The sequence below is a fragment of the Myotis daubentonii genome, chromosome 10 (assembly GCF_963259705.1).
Source record: "Myotis daubentonii chromosome 10, mMyoDau2.1, whole genome shotgun sequence".
NCBI classification, from domain to species: Eukaryota; Metazoa; Chordata; class Mammalia; order Chiroptera; family Vespertilionidae; genus Myotis; species Myotis daubentonii.
In genome coordinates, this window is record NC_081849.1 from 76,565,703 (window position 1) to 76,591,422 (window position 25,720).

Below are 25,720 nucleotides of genomic sequence, written 5' to 3' on the forward strand. Positions count from 1 at the left end.
AGAGCTTCACAGATAAGGAAAAGCTAAAGGAGTTCATCACCACCAAACCAGGATTATATGAAATGCTGAAAGGTATCCTTTAAGAAGAGGAAGAGGAAGAAAAAGGTGAAGATACAAATTATGAACAACAAATATGCATCTATCAACAAGTGAATCTAAGAATCAAGTGAATAAATAATCTGATGAAAAGAATGAACTGTTGATTATAATAGAATCAGGGACATAGAAAGGGAATGGACTGACTATTCTTGGGGGGGAAAGGGGTGTGGGAGATGTGGGAAGAGACTGGACAAAAATCGTGCACCTATGGATGAGGACAGTGGGTGGGGAGTGAGGGCGGAGGGTGGGGCGGGAACTGGGAGGAGGGGAGTTATGGGGGGGGAAAAAAAAGGAACAAATGTAATAATCTGAACAATAAAGATTTAATTTAAAAAAAAAAGATTTTTAGCAAAGGTCAGATAAGAAACTATAAACATAAAACAAGGAACTGTAGAAGGTCAAGGGAGGACCCAAAACATACCATGATATAGAGGCATGCTTATAGAATCGAGTAGTATAAAATACAGCTGTAACAGGACAATAAAAGAGAACCTGGCTATGCTGATCATCTGAAAAAAAAAAAAAAAAATTCATACAACTTAACACCCAAAACCCCCAAACAATCCAATTAAAAAATGAGTGGAGTATCTTAATAGACACTTTCAAAGAGGACATACAGATGGCCAATAGACATATGCAAATATGCTCAATGTCACTAATCATCACAGAAATGGAAATTAAAATTGCAATGAGATATCACCTCACCTCTGTTGGAATGGCTATCATTAACAAATCCACAAACTACAAGTGTTGGAGAGGATGTGGAGAAAAGGGAACCCTCATACACTGTTGGTGGGAATGCAGGTTAATGCGGTCACTGTGGAAAGCATTATGTAGTTACCTCAAAAATTTAAAAATGGAACTGCCTTATGACCCAGTGATTCCACTTCTGGATATTTTTCTGAAGAAATCCAAAACACTAATTCAAAAGAATATATGCATCCGTATGCTCATTACAGCATTTTTTACAATAGCCACGCTGTGGAAGCAGCCCAAATGCTTATCGAAAAATGAGTGGATAAAGTGGTGGTACATATACACAATGGAATAACAAAGAATGAAATCTTACCATTTGTGACAGCAAAGGAAACTAGAGGGTATTATCCTAAGTGAAATAAGTCAGCCAGAGAAAGACAAGTACTATATGATTTCACTTATATGTGGAATCTAAAGAACAATATTAATGAACAAACAAAACAGAAGCAGACTCATAAATACAGAGAACAGACTGATGGTTGCTGGAGGGGAGGGGCATTGGGGGACTGGGTGCAAAAGGTGAAGGGACTGAGAAGTAAAAATTGGGACTTACAACTATATGGTGCCAGGTGGGTACTGGAAATATTAGGGGAACAATTTATAAAGTATATGATTGTGTAACACCTGAACCTAATACAAAAGGATTAGGTATTCCTGGGCTCATTTACCACTTGTTACACAGTTCCATTTCATAGATGACACTGTTCTTGACTGGTAAGCAGTTTGTGCCTCATAGCCATCTGGCTCAGCCAGCTCTAACACCATAAGGTGAACTGAAGTGTTGGTGATAGGAACTAGTGCTCTATATTTGTCACAATGTACTCTCCCAGCCCCAAAGCCAGTGACGGCTTGACATTCCAGAGAACATTCTCATGGCAGTGAGTTAAACTTCATGGAATCTCTTTTTCCAGTGAATGATGAAGTCATTCAGCAAGGGTTACCTTTTGTGGAAGAATGTGGTGTTCAAAATTAAGTAACCCAAAGGCTTAACATTTGTGTTCTTTTTTTTTTTTTTTTTTTGAAGTAGACACTACCAATTATATGCACTTTATTTAGACCAGAGAAAATACTGGTAAATCAACACGGGTAGCTTACGAGGGTGATGCAGAAGGTTCCAGTCTTTCTTTTTTCCATTTGATCATCTAATAGATTAAGTTGATGCAGAAATTCCTCCTGTGGTTTTATATTTTGAAAGCTCAGTAGTTAGGGCATCATCACATGGGGTCAGCATGCCTAGAAGCTCAGAATGCGGAGCATCTGGGAAGAGCAGAAACTTCAAAGAACAATGGGAATTCCAGACGGACCCTCCTATTTCTCTGCCTTCACATCTGCTCACTGTTCCCTGCTCCTGTATTTCACATCTTTACCCCCCAGTCATTCGTATGGTCACATTTCACAAATGAAACTGCTCTAACTAGAGGAGCTAAACTCTGAATCCCCATGCTCTTTCCATGTCTTTCCATGTCTTCCAATGTGATGACTTGTGCCATTTCCTTGGAACATCTAATCCTTTTCCAATAAATATTTCCTCAGCCTGAAAAACACCTCGCTCCAAAGAGAGGAGGTTTATCATGACTAGAATGTGAAGAGAATCATCTCATTTCTGCGTGATCTTCCAACCAGTGAAACTTGTCACGCTTGGATGAGCACAACCCACAGAAAGAAGCATCTTTCCTCAGGAATAATAAAATCTGGTCTCCTCTGTGGAAAAGCTTAGTTCTGGCTTTGTCTTTTTGAAACTAAAGATAAATATCACATGATCTCACTCATATGTGGGATATAATGAACAACATAAACTGATGAACAAAAATAGATCCAGAGACAAAGAAACACCAAACAGACCGTCCAACCTCAGAGGGAAGGCAGGGGAAGGTGGGGGGTTAGAGATCAACCAAAGGACTGGTATGCATGTATATTAGCATAACCAGTAGACATGGACACTGGGACGGTGGGGGCTTGTCCTGGAGGGTGGGGATAGCCGGCAAGTGTTCAATTGGGGAAAAAGGAGACATACGTAATAGTTTAAACAATTAAAAAAGATTAAAAAAATATTAAAAATACAAAACAAAACAAAACTACAGATATTTGCTCCTACTGCCCCTTTCCCACCTTTTCATGCAGAAGCAATTGCTTTTTTTCCACCTGAGGCTTGACTTCCTTACACAAGGAAAAGACACCCGAGTCATAAGTGTTTGCAGCTCAGTTGGATGCTTTTGACCTGTGAGGGTGTGCATGGCCTGTTGTCACTTATCATGCCTGGTATAGAGAGTGAGGCAGCCGAGGATGAGGAGTGATTTGCAGAGTGGATGAGGGCCCAGGCACCAGCATATGAGGGCTGGGAATGCACGCGGGAGTTCCTTTTATGAAAAACCCAGTATATAGAAATTGTTTAATAATAAGTTTTTATTGAGTCCCTAACGTTTATCAGCAACTATTCTAGGTCCCTCCTACTGTGGCTCTCACCTCACACTGAAGTTGTTTCACTTCAATAACCACTGAATGAAGCATTTTACTGTCTGACCTTCCCACCTTGCATGTTGAGTTACTTTTATTACGAGAATTTGTTGACTTCACAGGATTTCTTATGCACTGTCCTATCCATAGAATCCTCCTGTCTTCACCACCTGTTTCATACTCAGCCCATTGCTCACTGCTCAGTAACGTTCTGGGTATTTTTCCTAAACTTGTATCTCTGTGTCATATCCATCTGATCGAACCCTAAATCTAGTGAATGTAAATATTCATTTATTCCCTGTAACTGAGTGATGATGGAAGAGAGCCACTTCATTGGGTTCTCAGCACTTCAGCATGACAGTTGTGCTTATCGGGGTACTCTGCTCTCTCCCTCTTGGTAATGATACATCAGCAGGTCTCCACTCCTTTCAGTCTTCTAGGCTCATGTCTCCCAGCCCCACTCTCATTTGATGGCCTCACCTCTTCCTTCATCACAAAGCAGAAGGATCCAGTGGGAACTTTCACCACCAGCTGACATGGGGGCCTGGCTCTGCATCGTGCTTCCCCTGTGCCCTCAGTCCCTTGCTCATTCTTCACTTCTTGGATGTTTGCATGTGCTGCCTCCATTTCCTTACCTGATACTTAGTCCTTGGTCCACTTCAAACCAGATTCCGTCTACATTGTGATACCAGGGCCACATTCGCTGAGGTAAGGAAAGACGGCCTGTGGGCATCCATTAGTGCGCATCTTACTCTCTGGCTAACTTCTCTTCTGCCCTCTTTCAAATGGGGGTGGCCTTCAGACTCCTCCTTGGCTCCCGTACCTCTCCCTGCTCTGCAGTATGAACTCTTTCTAAAAGACCTCACCTATGTGATGGCTTTAGTAATGGGTGACAAGCAAATGACTCCCAAGTTTTGTCTACAGTTCAGGCTTTCATGTGGTCCCCGATACCTATTCATTTGAAATTTCCTCTGGATTATCACAAAAACTCCTCAGACACTTAAATGTCATCCATAATGCCTTCCTTTCCCTTATATTTCAACTCTTAACTGTCATGTTCAAGTCATTACCAACTGTAGTAGATTTTAACATCTAAATATTTCTTAACTTTATTTCCTTCCATCTCTGTTATCAGGGCTCTAGTATGATATAGCAGCATGTTTTGGAAAAAATGAAAATAAAAATGCTGGCCTCTTTTTAACAACTGTAATACTTTAAACAATAAAGATAAAATTTTTTAAAAAGTTGAGATAATTGTAGATTCACATGTATTGTAATAAATAATAGAGACAGATTCTGTGTACCCTTGTACAATTTATGCCAATGGTAACATCTTGCAAAACTATAGTATAATATTACAATCAGGATATTGACATTGATATATTAGAGATACAGAACATTATCATCACCATAAGGATGCTTCCTATTGTCCTTTTTTTAAAAAAATGATTTTTAGGTTCACAGCAAAATTGAACAAAAAGAACAGAAATTTCCCATTATATCACTTTCCCCCCCACACATAAAGTCTCCCCAATTATCAACATCCATGTACCCCTTACCCAGGAGTAGTATATTTGTTACAATTGATGAACCTACGCTGACACATAATGATCATTCGAAGTCCATTGTTTATATTAGGGTTCACTCTTGGTATACATTCCATTGGTTTGGACGAATGTGTAATGACATGAATCCATCTTTATGGTGTAACACTGAGTATTTTCATTGCCCTGAAAATCCTCTGCGCTCTACCTATTCATTCTTCCTCCCCAACCTGCTCCAGCAACCACTGATCTTTTTATTGTAAAAATAGTTTTGCCTTTTCCAGAGTGTCATATAGCTGGGATCATGTAACCTATAGCTTTTTTAGATTGGCTTCTTTCACTTAGTAATATTTATTTACGGTTCCTCCATGTATTTTCATGGCTTGATAGCTCATTTCTTTTTATGAGTAATATTCCATTGTCTGGATGTATCACAGTTTATTCATTCCCCTGCTAAAGGGTATGCTCTTGTCAAATGGTCACTTGGCCACACCCTTAATGTTTTCTTCTGACCATAAGTTCCCATTTTTCACAACATACAGGGTGTCCCAAAAATGTATTACACACTTTAACAGCTGATAGCTCAATTCTGAAAGTGAAATGTATTTTAAGAAACACTGCCTTCATAATTATTCAAAGTGTATATATACATTTTTGGGGGGACACCCTATAGATAGAGAATTTTCAAATCCTTAGTTTCTGTTTTCTTTTTGCTTAATCATTTTACCTTTGAGTCATTTCTCTTTTTTCGCATTGTACTATAAGCAGTCAGGAGGAGCCAAGTTGTACCTTCAACATGTTGCTTAGAAAGAGCTTTAGCTAAACATCCAGTTTCATCTCTAGCAAGTTCTGCCTTCCATGAAGTACTTGAACATGAGCACAGTTCAGCCAAGTTTTTCGCCTTTGTAACAAGGATCACCTTTCCTTCAGTTTCCAATAACATATTCCTCATTTCCACCCGAGACCTCATCAAAATGATCTTTACCGTCTATATTTCTACCAACATTTCATTCAGATGGACTCAGGTTATTTTTTAAGAAGACGAAGGCTCTCTCCGCGGTGCTTTCTTTTCTTTCTGAGCTCTCACCAGAATTCCCCTTAATGGGTTGTTCATGGCAATGTAGGTTTTTTATTTTGTACCTTAAAACTCTTCTAGTCTCTATGCATTACCCAGTTCTAAAGATGCTTCCCCATCTGTACGTACTTTTTACAGCAGCTCCTCTCAGTACCATTTCTCAGGTTGCTATAACAGAAGAGCATAGGCTGGGTGGCTTAAACAGCAAACATTTATTTCTTACAGTTGTTGAGACTAGGAAGTTCAAGATCAAGTCATTGCAGATTTGGTGTCTGGTGAAGATGTACTTCCTGGTTCATAGATGGCTGTGTTCTTGCTCCTAATTTCATCTCACTGGGGTTAGGATTTCAATATGTGAATTTTTTGGGTGGGCAACCGATAACATTTCAGTCTACAGCATAATGTATTTTTTTTAGAAAGTCTTATTAAAATATATTTAGTAAACACTGTAACAACAAAGGAAGGACCAAATAAGTATTTAAAGCACGAATAATCTTACCTTTATTTCTATAAGTCTGATTAGGTGCTCTTTAGTCTAATCATATTCTGGTGGCTTAGCTGTTATTCACTTTCCTGTGATCATTAACTAGTTATCTCTGCTTAAGTTTTTAAAAGTTATATGTCGGTAAAGATGTATTTCATGGTAGGTTTCAAGCTTAAGGAAGAAACAAGCATTTCATCATTAATTAAAAGGAAATAACCTCTTCCCCCCAAAATGTAAACTTGTTGAACATGTTACTAATATAAATTTTTGAAAACCTTTCCTTACATTATACCTGTCAACACACATTGATACTTCACATAAGTTTTGCACTCCCCAACTTGCTCTTCCTTTGCAAAAAGGAGAGCAAATATACTACCTGTGTGTCTTCCTAGTAATCAATGGCTTGTTGGGATACCTTCGCTCAAAAACCCTTCGTCTCTCACTCACAGCTGTATTTCAGATCCCTTTTGGTAGTTTAAGAAACACTAATGCCTTATATATAATATTAACTTTGCTTTGCCCTGTGAACAGGGAAATGAATTTTTAAAATAGTGCATGTGATATCTTTTTAGTAGCATTCATTACCAAATTAAGCAAAAATAAAATAGGATAAACCTATTTTAGTGTTTTCCTTACAATTCATTTAGCCACAAGTCTACTACATGGAAACAATCACTTGATTGATTCATTAACAATTTATAACAATTTATTAATTGACATTCTTAAGATAATCATGTTAGTCTTAGTAGGAACAATAAAGAAAAAATACAATCTACCAGCTCTGCTCTACCAGTACTGTACTCCTTTCTATGGTGATGGTGGAAATGCTCTCCATTATCAAATTATCAAATACGACAGCCACTGGCCATGTGTGGCTATTGAATGATTGACATGTAGCTAGTGTGTCTGTGGAGTTGAACCATTAATTTAATTTTTCTTATTGACAGTTTCATTGGGAAATAATTCACATACTACATAAGTTCACCTATTTAAGTTATAGAATTCAATGGTTTTTAGTGTATTCACAGAGTTGAGCAGCCATTACCACAATCAATATTAGTACTTTCCATCACCTCAACAAGAAACCCAATGTTAATTAGCAGTAGCTCCCCAAATTTTTACAACTTCCTTAGACCTAGGTAGCCATGAATCTGTCTCCACAGATATGACTCTGGATTTTTCATTTAAATGGAATCACATATATAATATTTTGTGACTAATTTAATTTTAGTTTATTTAAATTCATTTGCCTCATGTGGCTAGTGCCTACCATAAGAAGCAAGTGAACTAAAAGACCAAGTAAAGATGCTTAAGAAATGCTGAAGGCTGAGGAGAAGATACCCCTGCAAGACAAGTAAGAGAGATTGAAGATGAACCTAGACGGAGCTTAGAGACGACAGGTTTCTGAAAGATGGGATAATCTGTTAATAACAGTACTAAATAATAAAGAGGGGTCAGAGTGGTGAAGGGCAGGCAGGTGGCACTTTTATACCATTTAGAGATGGAGGGAAGATCACTTGAGAGGGATGACCGGATTGATGGAAATTTTGTTTTGTTGCTGTTAATATTTTTAGTAGGCATTAGCCTATAAGTAGGCAGTAGACAATTTTGTTTTGTTGCTGTTAATATTTTCAGTGTAGACATGAGCCTATAAGTAGGCAGTTGACAAGGATCCAGTGGAAGTAAAGAGATTCAAGGTGTTTGAGCAGGGTTCTGGAAGATGTTAGTTAAAGCAGCACCAAGGTCATTAGCCTGGGAGTAAGCCCTGCTAAGAAAGATAGAGGTCATGTTTCTCAGAGGGAGGAGTGAGAGAAGAAAAAGTAGGCAAAGATACAGAGCAATTTTTACATAGAACAGAAGGAAACTAAAGGAATGTATTTATTTAAGGAAAGTGGGAAGAAATCTTTCTGAGGGTAAAGTTTGGTTCCTCCCAACTCTACTGTGATCAAATGTGGAGAAGAAGGTGCTGAGTTCTCCAGAGAGGCTAGGATTATGGGACGTGGGAATGTTGATTACTTATCGGTATTGCTGTCTAAATGTCTGTCTCTCCAAAAAGGGACAGACAGTTTCAGGTTGATAAGCCACAGGAAGTCCAGGATCCAGATATGTCCATTTTCACTTACTAAAGAGTAAAAACTGTGCACAAGTTTGCATCTGAGGTTTTCAAAGATGAAATGTAGCTGCATCATCCACCCTCTTTCCTTCCTTCTTTCCTTCCTTCTGCTTTCTTTTTCCCATCTATTCATTTATTTTGTAGAAAACAGTGTATCCTCTTGCTTTGTCCTACAAGAAAAAAGTGGAAACAAAACACAAAACTTTGGGAAAATTCAACATTATTCGTGTTGTAATGAATACAGAATTTCACATTATGAGCTGTAATAAAATTCCAGTATTTTCTTCGTTTTCTTAAATTATTTTCCCCTCCCATGTTCTAACACCGGAAGAGCCAGAAAGTGCTTTGAAAATCCCAAATGAAAGCCACTATGCAAGTAGAAGTGGAAAATATACTAATTTGTCGATACTGACTTAATAACATTGCTTTAGAACAAGTTTTTTTTATATAGAAGTTTTAGAAATTAAAGCCAACTTTTGTGGTATTCTCAGTATATAAAATTATATATTTATGTGTGTATTTTTTATTTTAGGCTTTTAAAACCAAGGATGGCTTTCTTGTAGTTGGAGCAGGAAATAACCAACAGTTTGCTACCGTGTGCAAGGTAACTTGTAATCTTTGGGGCGGGTGGATGATATATGCAACAACTCATTTAGTAAAAAGCCAGGAAGGTTTAATTTTGCCTAGAGCAGTGTTGCTAAGTCTATAAGCAACTCAAGAACCTCCTGGGTTAGACTTAAGTTAAAGTACACCATTTTCATGCTTATAAATGCCAAGTACAGTGCTGAATCAGCACTCTCACTGTTTTATTATTTTTTTTCTGAGATATTTGGCTGTATTTTGAAATGAAGAATGATAATACCTTAAATTATTCTAAAACCTGACCTGTCTGCCAGTCCAAACAAAAGGAAACAAACAATAACAATAACAAAATTAAAGGGAATCTTTAACACTAGTTTTTTTCCTCCCTCCCTCCTTTTTTCTTCATTTCCCTTTTTTCTTCTACAACGTGGGCCTAATTAGGCCCAAATATAATCTTCTACCAAATTTATTTTATTTATCACCAGAAAATTTTGTAAAAATTTGAAGTATTTTAATGATTACCTGTCTGCAAAATTTGTTTTAAGATTTTAGCATACAGTTTTATAAAAAACTAGAGGCCCAGTGCACAAAAATTTGTGCACTCGGGGAGGAGGGGGTCCCTCAGCCCAGCCTGTGCCCTCTCGCAGTCTGGGACCCCTCGGGAGATAACGACCTGCTGGCTTAGGCCTGCTCCCGGGTGGCAGAGGGCAGGCCCAATCCCTAGGTGCAGCCCCTGGTCTGACTCAGAGCAGGGCCGATTGGGGAGTTGGGGCGCTGCCCCCTGTCATACAAAGAGCAGGGCAATCGGGAGGTTGTGATTCCACCCTCAGTCACGCTCAGGGTAGGGCCGATTGGGGGATTGGGGCACCATCCCCTGTCACACTCAAGGCAGGGTCGATGGGGAGGTTGCAGTGCCACCCCCTGTCATGCACAGAGCAGGGCCAATCAGGGGGTTGGGGCATTGCCCCCTGTCACTCACAGAGCAGGACCCATCAGGGGGGTTGGGGCGCAGCCCCCTGTCACCCACAGAGCAGGGCCCATCAGGGGGCTGGGGCACCACCCTCTATCACCCACAGAGCAGGACCGATCAGGGGGTTGGGGTGCCGCCACTCTCACACTCAGGGCAGGGCCAATGGGGAGGTTATGGCTCTACCCCGTCACACACAGAGCAGGGCCCGTGTGTGTGTGTGGGGGGGGGTTGGGGCGCCGCACCCTGTCACACACAGAGCAGGGCCGATCTGGGGGTTGGGGTGCTGCACCCTGTCACACACAGAGCTGCAGGGTGATCAGGGGGTTTGGGCGCTGCCCCCTGTCACGCTGATCCCGGTGCCGGGAGGCCTCGCTGCTCTGCTGATATCCCGGTGCTGGGAGGCATATTACCCTTGTACTATATAGCATAGAGGCCTGGTGCATGGGTGGGTGCTGGCTGGTTTGCCCTGAAGGGTGTCCTGGATCAGGGTGGGGGTCCCCACTGGGGTGCCTGGCCAGCCTGGGTGAGGGGATGATGGCTGTTTGCAGCTGGTCACACACCCTTCAGGGTGGGGGTCTCCACTGGGGTGCCTGGCCAGCCTGGGTGAGGGGATGATGGCTGTTTGCAGCTGGTCACACACCCTTCAGGGTGGGGGTCCCCACTGGGGTGCCTGGCCAGTCTGGGTGAGGAGCTGAGGGCTGTTTTCAGGCTGGGGGTGACTGAAGCTCCCAACCGCTCCTTTTTTTCATTTTTTAAATTTTTATTCTGGGCCAGCTTTAGCTTTGAGGCTTGGCTCCAGCTCATAGGCCTCCGCTGCTGAAAGTAGGTTTCTGGACTTTTCTTACAATGTTGCGATCCTGCTGGCTGAAGCCCGGCAGGTTTCTGGGGTTTTGTTTAGCTTCTATGTTTGTTACATAGTTGCTTGCAGCTCAGAGGCCTGCAGCGGCAGGCGGGGAATGTTGGTTTCCTCCGTCACTGAAGCAAGCAAGCCTCATGTTAGTTTCAAGCTGCCTGGCTGCCGGCTGCCATCTTGGCTGGCAGTTAATTTGCATATTGCCCTGATTAGCCAATGGGAAAGGTAGCGGTCGTACGCCAATTACCATGTTTCTCTTTTATTAGATAGGATGTTGCTCCTCATAAGGCCTTAAAAGTGGCCTTGGATTCATAAAATAATTTTATGTTGAAGATACTCTTTTTTTTATTAAAAATATTTTTTTTTATTGATTTTAAAGAGGAAGGGAGAGGGAGAGAGAGATAGAAACATCAATGATGAGAGAGAATTATCCATTGGCTGCCATGCCGTGACCAGGAATCAAACCATGACCTCTGGTTCATAGGTCAGTGCTCAACCACTGAGTCTCACCAGGCGGCCTGAGGATACTCTTATTTTTTAGCAGTGCTTAGGAATTTTAAAAAAATTAATGTTTTGCATTTATCTAGGCTCTCCTTGGTCCTTTTTTTTTTTTTTTAATTTAAGGCCTTAGATTTCAGTTTACTTTTTCCAATTGTAATGCCATAAATATAATCTAGTTCTTTAAAACAAAATGCGTGTGTTTTTTCCTTGCTTATAGGCAAAGGCCTCAATTACTGAGGAACTGAGGATGTTTTTCCTGATTCGGACTTTTTTTTTTTTTTTACTAACTATAGTACCATGAGATTTCAGTTTTATTAAAGATGCCTATGAGTTCCTTATAGGAACCTTATTTATTGTGGTTAACTTATTATGTACAAAACTTATTTATTACTGTGCCTCTTTCGAATGAGAGGTTAACGAGCAGAGCTAAAAACCACAGCAAAGGGGTGGGAAGTACCACAGAGAAGGTGACAAATGGAGATAGTTCTGATTGGAGCAAGGGCTGGAACATATGAGGTGGGGAAGAGGGGGCTTTTATAACGGTTTCTCTGAATAAGCGTAGAGAAAATTGATTCATACATTTGATCTGGGATCAAAGAATCTTTATTGTGAACGGTCAATGTTAAAAATATGAAACATACGGAAGCTGTTGCCTATGAAGTCATTTGTGTACTCTAGCTCCAGAGATGTAAAAGCCAGTTCATTGCTATAAATGAGTACAGATTGTCTTCCTGGGCCATATGTTTTGGAGTTTTCTCTCTCCAGAAAAGGTGGGGGAGGAGAGGAGAGAAATTACTGGTTGACATATTCTTTACTGCTGAAAATAACTGTACTGAATTCTTTTTATTTTTGATTCATTATTGCTGATTAATTTGAAACTTTTGAACTTCCTCATAAATATCCGTAAGAACATTTATTGGAAAAGATTTTTATTTCAAAGCAGGATATTTTCCATAAATTATAGTACTAAAATATGAGTTATTGTTGAGTGTTATGACACATTGTTTAAAAAAAAGACTATCAGAGGGCTTTGGGGAGTGGCATACTGACCTTGTTTTTTCCATATGTGAGTTAGGAATGATAATTCCTATTTTGAGCCATTAAGACAGTATCTATAAAATTCTGATATATTCAGAAAAAATTGTATATAAGATTTTTATGTTATTTACATCATTTACTAGGCATATTGAGCAAACATTGCAATCTGATTGGCTTTTTCAAACTTCCTAATTATATCCTTACATGTAAACTTGTTTTAAAAAGACCTTTTCACCTAAGAAGTATCACCTATGTCCTTATTTACTTTATTATTTAAAAAAAAAAATCTTCACTCAAGGATTTTTTTTTTTCTTTTTTAGAGGGAGAGGAAGGGAGAGGGAGTGAGAGAGAAAGAAACATCGCTATGAGAGAGAAACATCAATTTGTTGCCTCCTGTATGTGCCCCAACCAGGGATCAAACCCGTAGCCTGGGTATGTGCTTTGACAGGGAATCGAACCTGTGACCCTTGGGTGCATGGGCTGATGCCCCAATCAGCTGAGCCACACTGGTCAGGACACCGGTGTCCTTATTTTGATGCAAGATTTCCCCCCTCCCAACTGTAGTGGGTGAGTTTCTTCTAAGTATTTTTTTTATTAAGATATATCTCATACTGAGAGGCTTGCCATTCAAGCTGGCTTTATGGAAGATGAGATCCCCAGTTTTTGACAGTGAGCCCATCAAGATTGTTATTTTGCCAAGTAAGATCCACTTTGAAATATATGGCCACTCTGCTTCCCTACCTCCTGGGGAGAAATGTAGCAATATTGTCTGCCACAAATGAGTAGAATTCGCTTAGGCCTAATCTCTTCCCAAAATAAAATTTGATATACTGCTTAACTAACACTTTTTGGGGAGGTTCCTGTTAGGGAGCTCTTATTGTCAGGGATTAGAGTGAGGGCAAGAACATTGGGTTCAAAGCTTGGAGTTGAGAATATCTTCCTACATATAAAGTGAACCTTGCTTTATAAAAAATCCTACTTTATGGCCCTTAACATGATACAGAAGGGTGGAGAATGTGAGCATATGTAAGATATTTCAAGCTGATTAATGCCAAATCTAATGGGTATTCCTATTTGAAGTATATTGACATCCTTTTAAAAGTTATTTGGACTTAAAGTTTAAAGTTTCTTTTATTGCAGGCAATATGCATTGGCTCCCAACGTCAGCATGCATAGCAAATTTCCATTCCCAAAGATTTTGACTTAGTATGTCTGAGATGGGGCACAGGAAGGGATCACTGAAGGGCCCACACACAGACTTGTCCAACCTGGGCACAGAGAAAAAACCAGTTTAAAGGGCACCTATATATATGGGAAGTAAATTCATTTACTAGCCCTAGAGCAGCGGTTCTCAACCTGTGGGGCTCAACCCCTTTGGCGGCCGAACAACCCTTTCACAGGGGTTGCCTAAGACCATCCTGCATATCAGATATTTTCATTACGATTCATAACAGTAGCAACATTACAGTTATGAAGTAGCAATGAAAATAATGTTATAGTTGGGTCACAACATGAGGAACTGTATTTAAAGGGCCAGAAGGTTGAGAACCATCCCTCTAGAGCATTTGCCAACCATGTGGGCAACTGTGGGAACTCTCTCTGATGTCAGAGACACAGAAGAGCACCATTTGTTTTGCTGCCACTCCACCTTGATTTCATGAGCACAAACACAATCCAGAAGTCCTAGGCAGCTGGCCAAGGCCATCCCTGTCTGCCCCAGGCCCCATGCCCACACCAGCTCTGTGGCTGGCCCCTGGACTCCCCATGGTGCCTGCCTCCTTTAACTACAGCTCAAGCCGCGTGCAGTGCCGTTTGTCCCCTGGACTTACCGAAGCCTCAGCCTGCTCCAACTACAGTTCCACCTGACCTGCCAAAGTGGCCTTGGCTCTGCTTGCCTGCTGGGACTGCCTGTGACCTGTGCCAGCCCCAACTAAAGACCCAGCCAGCCTGCCAAGGCAGCCCAGGTGAGGCTGGCCTCTGGGTCTCCCTATAGCCCTCACTTTCTCCAGCTCCAGCTTCACCTGGCCTGCCGGACACCTGGCACACATAGTTTACAAAGGGGACGCTCTTACATAAGGCCACTTCTTCATTACCAGAAGAGGTAATGCTGTTTTGTCTAATTCAAAGAAACATAGCCTAAATGAAGAGACAGAGAAACATGTTCCAAATGAAAGAACAGGACAAAAACCCAGAAGAAGGACTAAATCAAATGGAGATAAGAAATCTACCAAGTAAAGAGTTCAAAACATTGATTATAAAAATGCTCAACAAACTTAGGAAAAGAATAGATGAACTTAGTGAGTACTTCAACAAAGAGAAAGAAAATAAAAGGAACCAATAAGGACTGAAGAATATAATAATTGAAATGAAAAACACACTAGAGGGAATCAATAGATTAGATTCCACATATAAGTGAGACCATATGATACTTTTCTTTCTCTTACTGGCTTATTTCGATAAGCATAATACTCTCCAGATCCCTCCATGCGGTCTCAAAGGGTCAGTGATTCTTTTTTTTTTACATCTGCATAGTATTCCATTGTGTACCATGGTTTTTTAGACCATTCATCTACTCGATCTCACTTATATGTGGTACCTAACGAACAAAATAAACTGATGAACAAAATAGATCCAGAGACAATGATGTGTGCAACAGACCGATGTATTTCAGAGAGAGGGGAGGTGGGAAGAGATTAACCAATGAAATTATATGCATATATGCATAACCCATGAACAGACAGTAGTGTGGGGAAGGCCTAGGGAGAGGGTAAGAGAGGGGTGAAGAGGGTATGGGGGGAGGACATCTTACAAAAAAGATAAATTGTAAAATATAGTAGATTAGATGATGCATAAGACTGAATCAGTAACCTGGAAAACAAGGTAGTAGAAATCACAAAATCAGAAAAGCAAAAATTAAAAGAGATAGTTTATGGTACCTTAGGGATAATATCAAAGAAGCATTTAGACATTTACATCATAGGGATACCAAAAGTGGAAGACAGAAAGGGACAGAAAAATGTATCTGAAGTGATAATGTCTGAAAACTCCCCTAACCTGGAGTAGGACTAAGCATTCAAGTCCAGGAAGCACAGAGAGTCCCAAACAAGGTGAACCAAAAGAGGTCCACACCAAAACACATAATAATTAAAATTTAAAGATAAAGAGAGAATCTTAAAGATAATTTCCTTTAGTAATGTGTTTGAATTCTTTTCTCCTTATTTTTGTGTATCTATTATAGGTTTTTGGTTTGTTGTTACCATGAGATTCATATATAATCTATGTTTATAACAGTCTATTTTAGGTTTTAAAATTAATATTTAAAAATCAGTTTCATTTTTATACACAAATAGTAAATAATAAGAAAGAGAAATTAAGAAAAGAAGTCTCAGTTACAATTGCATTAAAAATAATGAAATACCTAGAAATAAATTTAACCAGGGAGTAAAAGACCTGTATTCTGAAAACTATAAGACATTGAAGAAAGAAATAGAAAAAGACATAAATAAATGGAATATACCATGCTATTGGGTTAGAAAAATTAATATTGCTAAAATGTCTATATTACCCCAATTAATTACCAGATTCAATGCAATCTCTATCCAAATGGCAATTTCCACAAAACTAGAAACAAATAATTCTAACATGTATATGAAACCACAAAAAACCCTGAATAGCCAAAGCAATCTTGAGGTAAAGGAACTAAGTTGCAGGTATCATGTACCCTGATTTCAAACTATATTATAAAGCTATAGTAATGAAAACAGTAGGGTTCTGAAATAAAACCAGACACATAGATCAATGGAACATAATAAAGAGCCTGAAATAAACCAACATGAATATGGTCAATTAATCTATGACAAAGGAGGCAGATATATACAGTGGGGAAAAGATAGTCTCTTCAAAATATGTGTTGATAAATTTGGACAGACACATCCAAAAACCATGAAACCAGGCCACTTTTTTTTTTTTTTTTACATCATGTACAAAAATAAACTTAAAATGGGTCAAATACTTGAATGTAAGATCTAAACAATAAAATTCTTAACAGAAAATATAGGCAGTATACTCTTTGACTTAGCAATTACTTTTTTTTTTTTTTGGATATGGCTTCTTGGGCAAAGACAAGAAAATTAAAAAAAGCAAATGGGACTACATCAAACTAATGAACTTTTGAACAGTGAAGGACAGCATCAACAAGATGAAAAGGCAACCTACTGCATGGCAGGAGTTGTTTGCAAATGATATAACTGATAAGGGGTTAGTATCCCAAACATATATAGATTTCATATGACTCAACATAAAACAAACACACAAAATAGAAACAGACTCATGGATACAGAGGGCAGACTGACAGTGTCAGAAGGGAAGTGGTTGGGAGATTGGGAGAGATTAAGAAGTACAAATTGGTAGTTGAAAGTCAGGGAGATGTAGATTACTACATAGGAATATACTCAATAATATTATAAACACTATATTTGGGGCCAGGTGGGAACTTGAAACTTGAGGGACCACTCTGTAAAGTATGTAATTTTCTAACCATTATGTTGAACTTCTGAGACAGAATAATATTGAATGTAAACTGTAATTGAAAAATACTATGGAGAGAGAAGTGAAAAAGATTCTCCAGAGTAAAGAGAGAATCTCAATGGTATAATTTCTCTTTTAAATGTTTCACTTTTTCATTTCCTTTAGTAATAATAAAGACCGCATCACTCTCCCACATTTTACAAAGCTACAGCACACAGAGTGCTCTTTCTGAAAACCTCAGTCACCACACCTGATCCAAGAATTGACCTCAAGACTTGTGAAGGAATACCAATCTTACCTCCCTCCCTTAGAGTGAATAAGTTATTTCATGACTAGAGGCCCGGTGCACGAAATTTGTGCATGGGGGTGTGGGTCCCCTCAGCCCAGACTGCACCCTCTCTAATCCGGGAACCCTTGGGGGACATTCCTCTCACAATCCTGGACCGCTGGCTCCTAATTGCTCACCTGCCTGCCTGCCTGGCCACCTCTAACTGCTCCCTCTGCTGGCCTGATCACCCCTAACTGCCCCCCACTGCTGGCTAGGTTGCCCCCAACTGCCCCCCCCTGCTGGCCTGGTTGCTCCTAACTGTCCCCCCCCAACTGGCCTGGTCACCCCTTACTGCCCCCCCCCCCGCTGGCCTGGTTGCCCCCAACTACCCCTCTCTGCCGGCCTGGTCACCCCTCATTGCCCCCCCTGCCAACCTAATTACCCCCAACTGCACCACCCCCACCGGCTTGGTTGCCCCACACGCCCCACCCCCACTGTCCTGGCCGCCCCACGCAGCCTGCTTTTCAGTCGTTTGGTCATCCCTGCCGGCCTGGTCATAGGCAGCCATCTTGTGAGGGTGTGAGGGTTAATTTGCATATTACCTATTTATTATATAGGATGAAGGCCTGGGGCAGGGGCAGGAGGCAGGCTATAAGGGTTCAATGGGGAAAAATGGGTACATCTGTATAACTTTAAACAATAAAGATAAATTTTAAAAAAGCAAGTGGCTTCATTAAATCACAGCTTAAATTTATAAATCTGGCCTCACCCATAATATACTTTAGCTACATATAACACTACTCTGTGACTGCACTCAAGGGTAACTGATTTTATTTATTGGACCTCTTTTCTCTTTGGAAGTGTTAAACAGTGAGCAAAAGTAATGTTTCTAGAGAAACTGCTTCATGTGTTATGATCATACTCATTCTAATTATTCTTTAGGTGCTTTAAAGAGTGCTGCTTCAGAAAAAAATGAAACAATGTAAACAAAAGTGCTTTATCTATTAAGCACTGAGCAAATGTCATGAACTCCTACTAGGTACTATTTTCCCTAAAAGAAATAAAAAGCATTTGCTTGTTCAAAACAGAATGGCAAAGAGGGAGGAAGAATGCTTTCACTTAACCTTCATTTTAAAAGGATATTTCTATTGGGTATAGAATTCTGGGTTGACAGTTCTTTCCTTTCAGTCCTTTAAGCACATTGTGCCACTTCGCTCTGGGTTATGTAATTCCTAACAAAAAATCTGCAATCAGTTGAGTCAATATTCTGCTATAGGTAATACATCATTTTTCTTGGGGGAGTTTCAAAATTTTTATCTTTGTCATTAGTTTTCACCAGTAAGATTTTGTTGTATTTGGGCATGGATGTAGTGAGGTTTATCCTTTTTGAGGTTCTATGAAATTATTAAATCAGTAGGTTTTTAATTTTTACCAAATTTGGGAAGTTTGCAGCATATACTCTTTCTCCTCTCCTTCTGGGAGTACAATAACCTAAATATTAGACTTTTTGCTATTGTAATACTGGTCCTTGAGGATGTGTTCTTTCATTTTTGGGGGGAGGGGACTAGTTTTCTTCTTTCTGTGGTTCAGATAGAATAATTTCTAGTTATCTATTTTCAATCTTTTGATTGTTTACTCTGTCATCTCCATTGTGCTGTTGAGCTCACTTAGTGAAGTGTTTCTTTCTTTATTTAGCTGTATTTTTTAGTTCTAAAATTTCCATTTGGTTCGTCATATCTTCTATTTCTTTGCTGATCATTTCTACTTTTCCATTTAGTTCTTTTAATATGTATTTTTAATTATAGTTGACATGCAATATTATTAGTTTTAGGTGTACAACATAGTGATTCAATATTTATATACCTTACAAAGTGATCACCATAAGTTTAGTAATTACCTGTCACTGTTCATAGTTATTACAATATTATTGATTATATTCCCTATGCTATATATTACATCTTCATGAGTTGTTTAGTTTATAACTGGACATTTGTACTTTCCCCTACCCCCCAATCTCCTTACTGGTAATAACCATCAGTTCTATCTAGGAGTTTGCCTCTATTTCATTTTGTTTATTTGTTTTGTATTTTTGATTCCTCATAAAAAAGAAATCATAGCATATTTGCTTTTTCTGTCAGATTTATTCCACCTAAAAAAATGCTCTCTGTTCCAATGTTCTATATGATCCAAACTTTTTTCCATAGTGGTTGCATCAATCTGCATTTTCACCAACAGTGCACTAAGGTTTCCTTTTCCCTGCATCCTCCCCAACACTTGTTGTTTGTTAATTTATGGATGGTAGCCATCTGACAAGTGTGAGATGGTATCTCATTGCAGTCTTGTTTTAAAACTAATTAAATTAAAATTAATTAAAATTAAATTAATTTAATTTGAATTAAAATTAATTTATCAGTTCTAGTAGGTTTTTTGGTGGTATCTTTAGTGTTCTCTCTATATATAGTATCTGCAAATAATGACAGTTTTACTTGTTTCTTTCCAATTTGGATGCCTTTTATTTTTTCTTCTTGTCTGATTGCTGTGGCTAGAAGTTCCAGTATTATGTGGAATAAGAATGTTGAAAGTGGACATTTCTGTCTTGTTCCTGATCTTGAGGGAAATGATTTTTGTTTTTCCCCATTGACTATGATGTTGGCTGTGGATTTACCATTTATGGGCTTTATATTGTGGTATGTCCCCTCTATTCACACTTTCCTGGGAGTTAGTATCATAAATGGGTGTTGGATTTTGTAAAATGCTTTTCTGCATCTATGAATGTAATCATATGATTTGAATCTTTCATTTTGTTAATGTGGTATAACATATTAAATGATTTGTTGATAGTGTATCAACTTTGCATCCCAGGATCATGGTGTATGATATTTTTAACATATTGCTGAAGTCGGGTTGCTATTATTTTGTTGAGGATTTTTGCATCAATATTCATGAGGGATATTGTCCTATAATTTTTTTCTTTGTAATGTCTTTACCTGGTTTTGGAATTAGGGTAATGCTGGTGTCGTGAGCTTGTGTGTCTTCCCTACTCTTGAATTTTTTAGTGTAGTTTGAGCTACTTCTCCTCTTTTGTAAGATGATTAATGGATTATTTTATTTATACTGTGGGAAACAAATGAAACCATTAAATGTTTTTATTTAAAGCAAATACATTAATAGATGTAGTGAAGCTTTCTGTAGGCTACATGCCCTGACCCTAGTCTATAAATGCTCCCGACTTTCCAACCCAACTGCCAAACTCTGCCTCCACATATTGTTTTTAAAACATCCATTCCAAACCCACTAGATACTTCTATTATGATCTTGTTAAGATTGCAGGATAGTGAGTGGAACTTGGCAGATAGATTTTTCGTTTATGGAGGAGGAGCCAAAGAGGAAGTATATAAAGCATTTTTATTTGTTATTCCTTCAGGGAGAGATATTAAAGAAAAATAGTGGTACTTGTATTAGAAGAATATCTTTAAATTTGACATTATTTTAATGGTGAGCATTTAGGGTGAATGTGTGTGTGTTTTGCCTTTATTTGAGCATCTTATACAACATCATGGATAGGACTAGCAGGACAGATAATATTTATTTACATGTGGAATAAATAAGTAAATGTATCTACAAGATATATGTTGATTTCTGTAAGTGCGGACAGTCACAGCATCACGCATCCTAATGGCATGATTCTTCCCTCTAGTTTCCTTTGTTGCTCTTGTTGAGAAAAGGATAAAGACCAGCAAGGAATGTCTTGGGGAGGGAGTGGTAGGCCTTGAACACTAGTACCCACAGGCAGGTACGAGAAAAACTTGTGAGTTATACATTAAAATTATTTTTCTCTTTTAGATCTTGAATTTGCCTGAACTGATTGATGACTGCAAGTATAAAACTAATCACCTTCGGGTACAGAATAGAAAAGAGCTTATTAAAATATTATCTGCACGGTAAGCTTTGATCTACTATTTGTACATTCAAGAATTATGTCATTAGCATTTATCTGGTGTTTTGTGGTGTTCTTTTTAGGCTTATTTAGATTAACTTGACTATTTTTTTTTCCATCTCACAAAATTGGTTAATGGGAAGGTATTTTAAAACTAAGTGTTTTCTTTATTTGAATGCATTTAAAAGCATTTTAATTGTCTTCTTAAGTACCGAGTCTTAACAGTGCTATAAACAAGATGTATTGATTGTCTGTGGCATGTTCTTTGGGGTTAGAACATCATGAATACCAGCAACAACAATAATTAACATTAGTTTTTACCTTTACTGTCTTAAACACTCTACATACCTGATCTCTCTTAATCTTTACAATCATCCTGTGAGGTCAGCTTTACTATTCCCCTTCTTATAGACAAGGAAACTGAGACAAATAGAGGTTAAGTTAGGAGTTTTTTTGGCTTTTCTGACCCTCTTCTGTGAAGTTTGTAATGATGTTTTGAAAATGCCATATTGAGCTATGGTCACAAGCATTAATGTTAATTAGAGTATATGATTTCCCAATTATTCCATTCACATCAGGCTATGCTTCTGTTAAAACCTGTACCAATTTGTCAAGTTTGCCTCAGAAGACGGTAGTAATTCTTAATTTTTAAAATCAGTTTTACTTGTTTATTTCTACATTTATAAATATATAAAATAGACTTTATGGTTTTTGCAGAATTAGATGCCCACTTGAGCTATTCTTCATGTATGGAACGTTGGCTCTCATTATGCCAACAAATTATGTACTGTTGTTGAAATACCACATCTTGTGTTTTGAAAAGGCACTTGGATTTCTATGTAGTATATATCAAAGTTTTAGAAATTGAATTTAACTAATACAGTATTTAGATCTGTCTCCTTTATATCTGGGGCTTTCTACATGAGTTATCATTCATTACTTATATTTGCTCTCTCCTGGGGTTTAAGCATTTCCCCACACTGCCTGTATCTCCCCCATGTGCCAAAGGTTTTGCAGTCAGTGGGAGCTCTGTGTGTGGGACTGATACGCAGAGAATGGGGGAATGAGAATGGGGCTCCCCTTTCTTAGTCATTAGTTAAATATAACTCTGATTCTACGGCAGAGCCTAAGAGCCCTCAATCATTAACCTTTCTCCACATGAGAACCGGCCAGTTAGTTCTGTTTTTGGCTTCTTTGCCTCTCAAGCAGTTTTTAATTCATTTAATTCATTGATACGACTTTTTTTCTTTCACACCATGGTTACCAAGTTTCAATAATAGGCTCTTGTGAGAACCTTATAAAAGCTCTTTGATAGTCTAAATAAATCATATCCATTCTGTGAGAAGAGTGGACCCAAGGAAAATACAAAACCCAGGCAGATACAAGAGTCATCTTGCTATTTAGTTGCCAGGACTTTCATAACTTCAAGAAACTCGAAGTTAAGTTATTGGTTTCCTAAGTCCTAAAACTTGTATTCCTTGCTAAATTCCGTTATAGAATTCTGCTGTGAGAATACTTTTAGCAGCACCTGTAACAGATTAATTTTTATTTTTCTCTTTAGGATGAATTAAATATTATCATATTTTTCCTACTCATATACACAGAAGGGGAATTTTAGCATTTTGGAACCCATAAAGTTCGTATGTCTTTATTTGTACTTAATAAGAAGCATCGATCAGACTGTCAAACCTCAGAAGGAAGGCAGAGGAGGGTGGGTGTAAGGGGGAGAGATCAACCAAAGGACTTGTATGCATGCATATCAGCCTAACCAATGGACACAGACACCAGGGAGGTGAGGGCATGTGTGGGAGGATGGCGGGGTAATGGGGAGATAAGGACAAATACATAATACCTTAATCAATAAAGAAAAAAAATAAAACACAGAAGAGTCTAGGCAGGGAGTAGTCTTAAGAGAGGTCCTACTCAGATCACACACACACACAGAGCCCTTGTTGTTTGGAGGCCAAGTTTCATGTGCTCTTGTTTTGGTATGTTGACATTTTTTGGTGCTCTGTTGTGATAATGTAGTTCTTCAGTCTTTCCCAGCTCATGTCTCTTTTCCTATGTGATGAGTCAAACGGTGATGACCAGGGAGATTAGGATATGATTAATTCCCATTTATAACCTTGTCATTTGTTTTTCTGAACAAATGTCACTGGGTTCATTAGTACCGCCTGCTGCTCAGCTTTCAGAAGTCTCTGAACGTTTTAAAATTTACCATTTTATTATTCCGTGTCTTACTGATTTTCAAATGTTTAGTGACTCTCTGGCTCTCTACTAATTATAGTATGAAATCTGGTCTTTTTAGTCAGACATCATGATCTTTCATAATCTTACGTGACCTTTCCTTTCTCTCTTTTTCTCAATATATGGCGCCTGCTCCAGCCACACTCCCATTTGGCTTCTTTTGTCCTCTCTCTGAAATGCTTCCCAGATTTACCATTACTCTAGAACAGTCACGTTTCAACGTTAACTCTGCAACTTCATGAAATCATCCTCAAATGTCTCTATTTGGGTTCCCAGTCAGAAAAGAAGGTGTCCTTTTGTTCCTTGTATCCGGTTACCAAACAGAAACAGAATCCACAGGAGTTGTTTTTGGGAAAGACATTGTTAAAGGTCTGCTCAACACATTGTTCCTTTCATTTAACAGCAATCGCAGAACTTGTGAATCATAGACACATTAGCTCCCAACCACGAAAAGGAGGCAGCGTAAAAGGAAGGAGAGGAATCAGCATTTATTTGAGGCCAAGGGTCTACCAGAAAAATATTATTAGTTTTTCTTTACAGATGAAAATTCTGAAGTAGAGGGAGGTTAGTCTAAAGTTAGACCCCATAGTGAATAGTTAGAAAAGATATTCAAAAGACAGAACCTTGATCACATATCATATTGTCTCCTTGAAGTGGTATATAAAATGTTATTGTGTCCTTGTTTATTCAGTCAATAAACATTTTTCTCTCTTTATTGATTAATGTATTACATATGTGTCTTTATCTCCCCATTGCCCCCGACTCCTCCACTCATGCCCTCACCCCCCTGGTGTCTGTGTCCATTGGTTAGGCTTATATGCATGCATACAAGTCCTTTGGTTGATCTCTTCCCCTCACCCCCACCCTCCCCTAACTTCCCTCTGAGGTTTGATGGTCTGATCGATGCTTCTCTGTCTCTGGATCTGTTTTTGTTCATTATATTCCACAAATAAGTGAGATCATGTGATACTTATCTTTCTCTGACTGGCTTATTTCACTTAGCTTAATGCTCTCCAGTTCCAATAAACATTTGGTAAGCACCAAGGATAGAGAAGTAAAAGATCAAAATAAGTTGATGAAAAATAAATGCAGGGAAGGGGGGGGGAAATGAGGAGTGCCAAAAGCTGGGTCTGAGGCTGGCTGTTCCATTTAGGCTGTCACTCTCTGATAAAGTGACATTTGTGCAGAGTCCTGAAGGAAACGAGATAGGGAGAGCAGCAGATATCCTGGAGAAGCTTTCCAGGCAGTAGTGCATGGTTGGGAGTTTAAAGAGTAGCCAAGAGGACAGTATACCTGGGGCTCAGTGATCAGGGGTAAGAATGGGAGTAGGTGGGTCCAGAGAAAGGTGGCAGACAAGTCATGTTGCAAAAGTTATGACTTTATGATAAAGTAGTTTCTTAAACTTGTGAAATTAAGGAATTGTTTTAGATCTAAAAATCAGCAACTTCTATTTTCTAATTAACCAGAATAGGCATATTTCCCCCCACTTTTATTGAAAATATAATTAATACATGTATTAATTTAAGGTATACAACATAATGATTATATATGTATATATATTGCAAAATGATTACCACAATAAATTTAGTTAACATCCATCCCCTCAAGTAGTTATATACATTTTTTTATTTTTATGAGAATTTTTAGGTCTACTCTCTTAGTAACTTTCAAATATACAATAGAGTATGGTTAACTGTAGTCACCATGCTGTATGTTAAATCCCCAGAACTTTTCATCATATAACTAGAAGTTTACATTTTGACACCTTCACCCATTTCTCCCACCCCAAAGAGATGACTTGAAGGGAATACTATACCTGGTAGAGTTCAAAGTCTTCCAGCAACTGAGAGGCAGCAAAACCTCCTTTTTCAAATGAAGATACTTGAGGGACTCAAGAGTTTCAATGGTATATGCTTCCCATTCATTCATTCTCTCACTCATTTATTAACAAACTTTTATTGAACCTGTTATATACCCAGTGACTGTTTTGAGCACTAGAAATATTGTTTTTTAAAAAACAAAGATAAAAGCCCTACTGGACTTTCCTGAGAGTAACCCTGCAGACCTTCTAGAAGACTTTTTTTTTTTTTTTTTTAAGAACTCTTCCATAGAGGATCGAAGAATGCTACAGGACAGGTGATAGCTACACACAGCTCCTCTGAGCACCAAACTGGATTTATAGCTAAATTATAGAGCAATCAACCTGAATAACTAACTGAAGGACAGCTGAACAGGAACATTATATTCAAGGGTTTATAGAAGAAGCTACGCA

The 25,720-nt window shown here is 38.6% G+C and overlaps 1 protein-coding gene across 5 annotated transcripts in view; it reads left to right on the plus strand.

The window, feature by feature from the left end:
• The window catches only part of SUGCT (succinyl-CoA:glutarate-CoA transferase), a 576,570-nt gene that overhangs the window by 188,499 nt on the left and 362,351 nt on the right, over nt 1-25,720 (plus strand). For 4 of the 5 annotated variants that reach the window (XM_059655740.1, XM_059655741.1, XM_059655743.1 and 1 more), the window contains 2 exons: nt 9,058-9,129; nt 21,108-21,205. In XM_059655740.1, coding sequence (XP_059511723.1) covers nt 9,058-9,129; nt 21,108-21,205 — 170 coding nt within the window. The remainder of the gene's footprint in view (nt 1-9,057; nt 9,130-21,107; nt 21,206-25,720) is intronic. The other variant, XM_059655742.1, reaches the window with a different exon arrangement.